At 50.6% G+C, this 5,746-nt stretch overlaps 1 protein-coding gene across 2 annotated transcripts in view; it reads right to left on the reverse strand.

Annotated features, from left to right (window-relative positions):
- Window positions 1–62: 62 nt before the first annotated feature.
- The window catches only part of LOC147013541 (myosin light chain 5-like), a 53,681-nt gene continuing 47,997 nt past the window's right edge, over window positions 63–5,746 (reverse strand). For both annotated transcript variants that reach the window (XM_085855422.1, XM_085855423.1), the window contains one exon: window positions 63–239. In XM_085855422.1, coding sequence (XP_085711548.1) covers window positions 138–239 — 102 coding nt within the window. In that variant the 3' untranslated portion in view covers window positions 63–137. The remainder of the gene's footprint in view (window positions 240–5,746) is intronic.

Genomic DNA, 5,746 nt, shown 5'->3' on the forward strand with positions numbered 1-5,746 from the left:
TTGTGGTTGTTGTGGTGTAATATTTACTGAAATTCAAGCAGCAATATCAGATGAAACAATACTTCCTGTTAGTGATTTTATTTAATTTTTTTTCAGCTATTCCACTTCCTGTTTCTGCAATACTTCACTCGCAGATTTCATTCCTCTTTCTCTTCTCCATGTGTGATGATGTAACAGAGAGACTTGTAATCCAAGTTTCCAGCAGGATCAATTGGAGAGCATTGAAACATCTGTTCAACCTGCAGTGACATAAAGCATCGATTTATAAACCACGACTTGAGTAACACCTTGCATTCGCATCAAGTGGCAAGACGGACAAATGGCCTTTTCCTGTGCCTTTTTGTGATTGTTCATTCTGTCCATTTAACTCTTACTGTTGGAAAGCTAATAATCGATTTGCTTGGAACAAAAATTTGAGTCTGATTCAAGGATGCCCATTTCGAAAGCCCTCTTTCTGGCATTGAAGCAGAAAAGAAGTGGGAATGGGAGCTACATGCAACAGTTCTCACGGTATCATTTATTTTTCCACAACAGCAATAATCCTTTCGAAGGACACAGAAGGAGAGGAGCACACACAATTATATATATATATATATATATATATATATATATATATATATATATATATATATATATGTATATATATGTATATATATGTATATATGTGTATATGTATATATGTATATATATATATATATATATATATATATATATGTATATATATATATATATATATGTATATATGTATATATATATATATATATATATATATATATGTATATATGTATGTTGTTGTTCATCTTTCGGCTGCTCCCGTTAGGGGTCGCCACAGCGGATCATCCGTTATGATCCGCATACTGATTTGGCACAGGTTTTACGCCGGATGCCCTTCCTGACGCAACCCTGGTCGCCTCTTACGACACAGGGATCAGGATTTGGGTTTCGCCATGATTCCGGGCTGCTCTACACCCTGCCCAGTGCAGAGCCCCCGTCCTCAAGCGATCCTCCAACCCAAGCCTCCGAGTAGCCGGATTACAGGCGCACGCCACTACGCCCGGTATATATGTATATATGTATATATATATGTATATATATATGTATATATGTATATATGTATATATATATATGTATATATGTATATATATATATATATGTATATATGTATATATATATATGTATATATATATATATATGTATATATATATGTATGTATATATGTATATATATATATATGTATGTATATATGTATATATATATATGTATATATGTATATGTATATATGTATATATATGTATATATGTATATATATATATATATATATATGTATATATATATATATATATATATGTATATATATATATATATATATATATTGTTGTGGTTACCAAATTAGCAAACCACCATTCAGGTCCCTTAGGTGAGGTATCTCGGTAAGTACATGTGTAGTTAGGCCCAAACCCGTTGTCTAGTGGGAATACATGTCATTTATGCGTGCTGCGACTCTTCAGGATAGCCGTTTTTCTTTTACTATCTTTATTTTGGACCAATCGCCATGTTACCACCACCAGTCACAACATCAACCACCAACCACAACGCCGCTTCACCACAACCGCCACGACCTTCACGTCACACCTCGCAACCGTCGCATCGCCACCGTTCTTGCGCCGCTTGTGGGTACCGGTGTTGGACTCGTGCAGGGCGCGCGCCGAACAGCGTGTACAAAACCACGGATTTTCTGCTTCAAAAACGGATCAAAAACGTCACACGCCCACTTTTGTGCCGTCCAATCGGTGAGCGAGGGACGATTTGGCCCCGCCCCCAGGGCGTTGGAGGGCGATCGATATATGCAAATTTATGGATCAAAAAGCATTCACGCCCACTTTTTCTCGGGCCAATGGGGAGCGAGGTGAAAGGTCGAAGGGAGGGGGTCAAAGATGAGAGGGCGAAGCCACGGGGCTGATAGAAGCGACCGTGTTCGTCAGTCCAGTGAGTAGTAGAGTCGAGAGAGAACAGAGAGTTAAGACTTCGCGGGCGGTGGAGTTGGCAAGAAGGAGCTGGTCGTCGTGTGCGTTGGAGTCGGAGCGGAGGGGACGGAGCTGTGGAGAGGCGGCGAGGGCAGACGAGGGGGTGCTCGCGTCGTGCAGGGAGCTGCACCCCAGGGAGGCCGACAGCGCGACCTGGCTGAGGTGGAGATGCTCGTCGCGGGGCAATAAAAATCCTCTATACCCCGAGCATCAGCAACCCCCTCCTGTTTCCCCCCGCGCTGAGATAGTGCGACCAAGGGGGCCCCTTTCCCACCCCCTACCAGACACTGCCCGCGAGGCCCGCGGAGTTGAGGCACCATCGCCGCTCCGCGTCTCATCACCAGACGGGTAGGCCCGACCCGGTCTCGGCCTCAGGCCCGCCTCATCCTTGAGGGTATTGTTTCCTTGGTTTTGGGTATGTGTTGTCGGCGCCGTCTGTGAAGTAAAATTGTATAAGTGTTGCCGTGTGCTCGTGTAATCGGTATTAGATCTGCATTGTCGCATTTGCTTTTTGTGTAAATTGCATTGTGTTTTTCTTTTCTGTGTGCTTATGGTGGAATTGTATATGTGCGCTTTCCGTTCATCGCGAATAAATGTGCTTGTGTTGAACTGTTTCCCGCTTCGCTTCGTCATTTCTTTCATTGAATCCTCATCTTGCTTCACGTAAAGGGTTGGTAGTGGGCTGAATACGCCCGATAATTAATCGAACCGTCGAGGTCGACGAATAACACCGCTCGGTTATCCCGATAGTACGGAACGGGTCGCTTAAGTGGCCCGTGTCCGAAGTCGACCTGCGGCGAGGTGCGATCGCCCGGTCTACCCTCCGCGTGGGTACTTAGGTAGGTCGAATTTGGCGAGCAACCCTATCCCACGCGGGGGCTGATTGGCTCGATCGCGGTGAGACCGAAAGGTCCACCCGTGACTGGTTCCCGGCGTTAGTCCGAGAGGGTCACGACTGGATTGTCCGTCCGGTGGGCGACGTGCCGCGATTCGAGTTACGTGGCCGTCAGCACGCCAGCGGGCGCGAAGCCGCAACACTGGTGTCAGGTCGTGCGATACAAATCCATCGCCCTCCTCGCGGCACTGGTATCGGAGAACAGGAAAACGGGCTCTCCTGTCTCCGGCTAAATTCACGGGAATCGGTCCAGGGGTGAGAGAAGCGACCCCCGATTCCCTCCAAATTACGAGCGAGCGAAATTAACCCTTCACGAGAAGCAAGATGGCGTCTCAAGGCGAGCGGGAGCTGGGGGTATTAGAAATGGATGTAGAATGTGTAGGATCCATGGTCCAGGATGGAATCCCCGAGCAGGAAATGTTGATTGTGTAGGAACACGGACTCGCCCAACTGAACCCAGAGCCCAAAATGGGTGCGGCAGCGGCTGCGGTGTATGACACCTCCCCCCCCCTCTCCACCAAAACCCGCCGACCCTTGCCGAAACGGCTCACCCAAGCGCACCCGACATGGCCCAGCTATTCGCCATGCTGGCGGCAATGACAGCAAAGATGGATACAAACACAAATGAAATGAAAAACGAAATGAACAAGCAAATAAACGGAATGGAAGCAAACATGAGGGAAGAAATGAAAGAACTACGGGGTGAGACGCAGAACATGGGCCGATGCCTGCAGGCGGGCATGAAGGCCGTGACCAGGGAGCTGGGAATGGCGACTCCACGTGTGGGAGCAAACGAGCTGGAAGGGGGTGCAACGGCTGACAGGCCCGCGGTGGAGGCGGGTAAAAAAATAATTCGGGGGGCGTGTTGGGGAGGGTCGTGACAGAGGAATCGACGGTGACCAAAAGGGAAGAATTAAATGGGGAGACCAAAACGTGTGAGACGAGACACGAGGTGACACGCACGTGTGCGTAACACGCAGGTGTGCGTGGGTTGAATGGAGACGGAGACGGCGACATGGGAGAAACGAAAGCCGGGTAGCGGCTGTAGTTGTTTCGGGGACCGTGCCGGGTTCACCCAGCAGTGAGCACGCGGTTCGTGCTGTGCAACGCACGAGGCCGCCACGTGCTTGCTTGCGAGAGTGAAGTCCCGGTCCGGAAACGCACGCGGTGGATTTGCCGATCCCGCGGACGGACAAAGTTTAGGCAGGACTACGGATTTGGACCGGACGGGTTCTCCACGCGATTGTGTGTGTTAAGCTCCAACGGGCAAAGCACATGTGTTCGCGTGGGGAACCCCTCGAGACGTGGGGCTTGTGTTTTTTTTCTATGCGCACGGTGACGCCATGGCTGCACGTGGGGTTGGAATCCGGCAGGAGGGGTATCTCTGCCGGATGGTACCGTCCAAGGAGGGACGAGGAACACGTGCAGCTGCATGACGTCACGGGCAGGTGCAAAGTGCGCGAGCTCTGAGTTGCCGCGCAGGTGCTGCGCATGAAAAAAAAAAAAAAAAACAGTAAGCCTCACTTTCGGGTGCACAGGATTCCTGGGCAAGGGGTGAAAGACCCCCTTACCTGGGCACAGGATGGAAACTAGTTAGGGGGAAGGGTTAGCTTAGTTAGACCGACTTCATGGGGCAGGGGTAAGTCCTCATGGAGTCCGTGGAATGGATTAGTTAGAGGGATTGCAGCGAGATTTAGGTTGGGAAATAAAATGATTTATTATTTGAGAACAGTGACAGACTTGTGAATGTGTAGAGGGGACGTAGTTTAGCTACGTAGTGTTAAAAGGAACGTGCTGTAGTTTAAGGGACGACGTGGGAGCACGAGTTAGTTAGGGGATGTAGTTAGGAGGATGGCAGAGTTCAGTGGTGTGTGTGTGTTGAAGAGTTGTTGGTGAGTGAATTGGAAGCATGTGCTTGGTGAGTGAGTGAGGCCAGCGGGTCTGTGTGTGTGTGGAGCGAATGGGGAATGCATGGTGCGATGAGTGATTGGGGGGAGGAGTGACTCCTGCCCAAGGGACCCCGGGGTCAGAGTAAAGTGAGTTAGCTGGGTTAGTCAAATTGAAAAATGGAGGTCGTTTTGCTGTTGGTGGGAATGTAGGCTCGAAACCCATTTGGAGGGGTGCAGGAGCCCTGTTGACGGGCTTGGGAGCGTGGCTGCGAAAGGTGAGTATCGCTGAGTGGGTACCCCGGGCACCAGGCTAGTCGGCCGCGGTAGGCCAAGGGCCCATGGGGGGCCGGGATAGCGTAGTGGGCACGGGTGCGCCTGCTTGGTGCGGGGGCCCGGGGCGCCATTAGCCGCGTGGGCAGTGTTGTGGGCACGGGTGACCCTCGGAAAGGGGCCCGGGAGGCCGGCCTGCCACGTGTGCGTTTCAGGGGAGGTGCCATGGGGGGCACTCCCCGGTGTTAGGGAGCTGGTAGGCTCGGAGGCAGTGTAGTGCCCGGGGGTGCCATAGCGGGAGATTCGGCAGAGGGTCGTGCCTGCCAAAGGGAGCCACGTGTCCCAGCCAGGAGACCGTGTGAGGGCACGTAGAGGAAATTGGGGGGCGAGGCCCGAAATTGTGAGGACACCAACACAGGCGACGGGAATCTGGGTTGTTAGAACCAATAGTTTAAGCGAGAGGCGCTTGTTGAAAGCCCGGGGTAGTTTAACTGTTAAATGGATAGGGTAGATTAGGAGATGTACCCCTCCGCACCATCCATCCCCTCGCTCTCGTTGTGGGCCTCTGGACCCACTTTGGGTTAGATCGCCGAACTCTGGGGAGGCCATTCTGAGGCTTCATTGGGCCTCGACACAGGACGTTAGCTCTCCCTTATTCCCCTCCGGGA

This window comes from Eptatretus burgeri, chromosome 14 (genome assembly GCF_056783735.1).
Source record: "Eptatretus burgeri isolate ZD-2024b chromosome 14, Ebu_testis_v1, whole genome shotgun sequence".
NCBI lineage: Eukaryota > Metazoa > Chordata > Myxini > Myxiniformes > Myxinidae > Eptatretus > Eptatretus burgeri.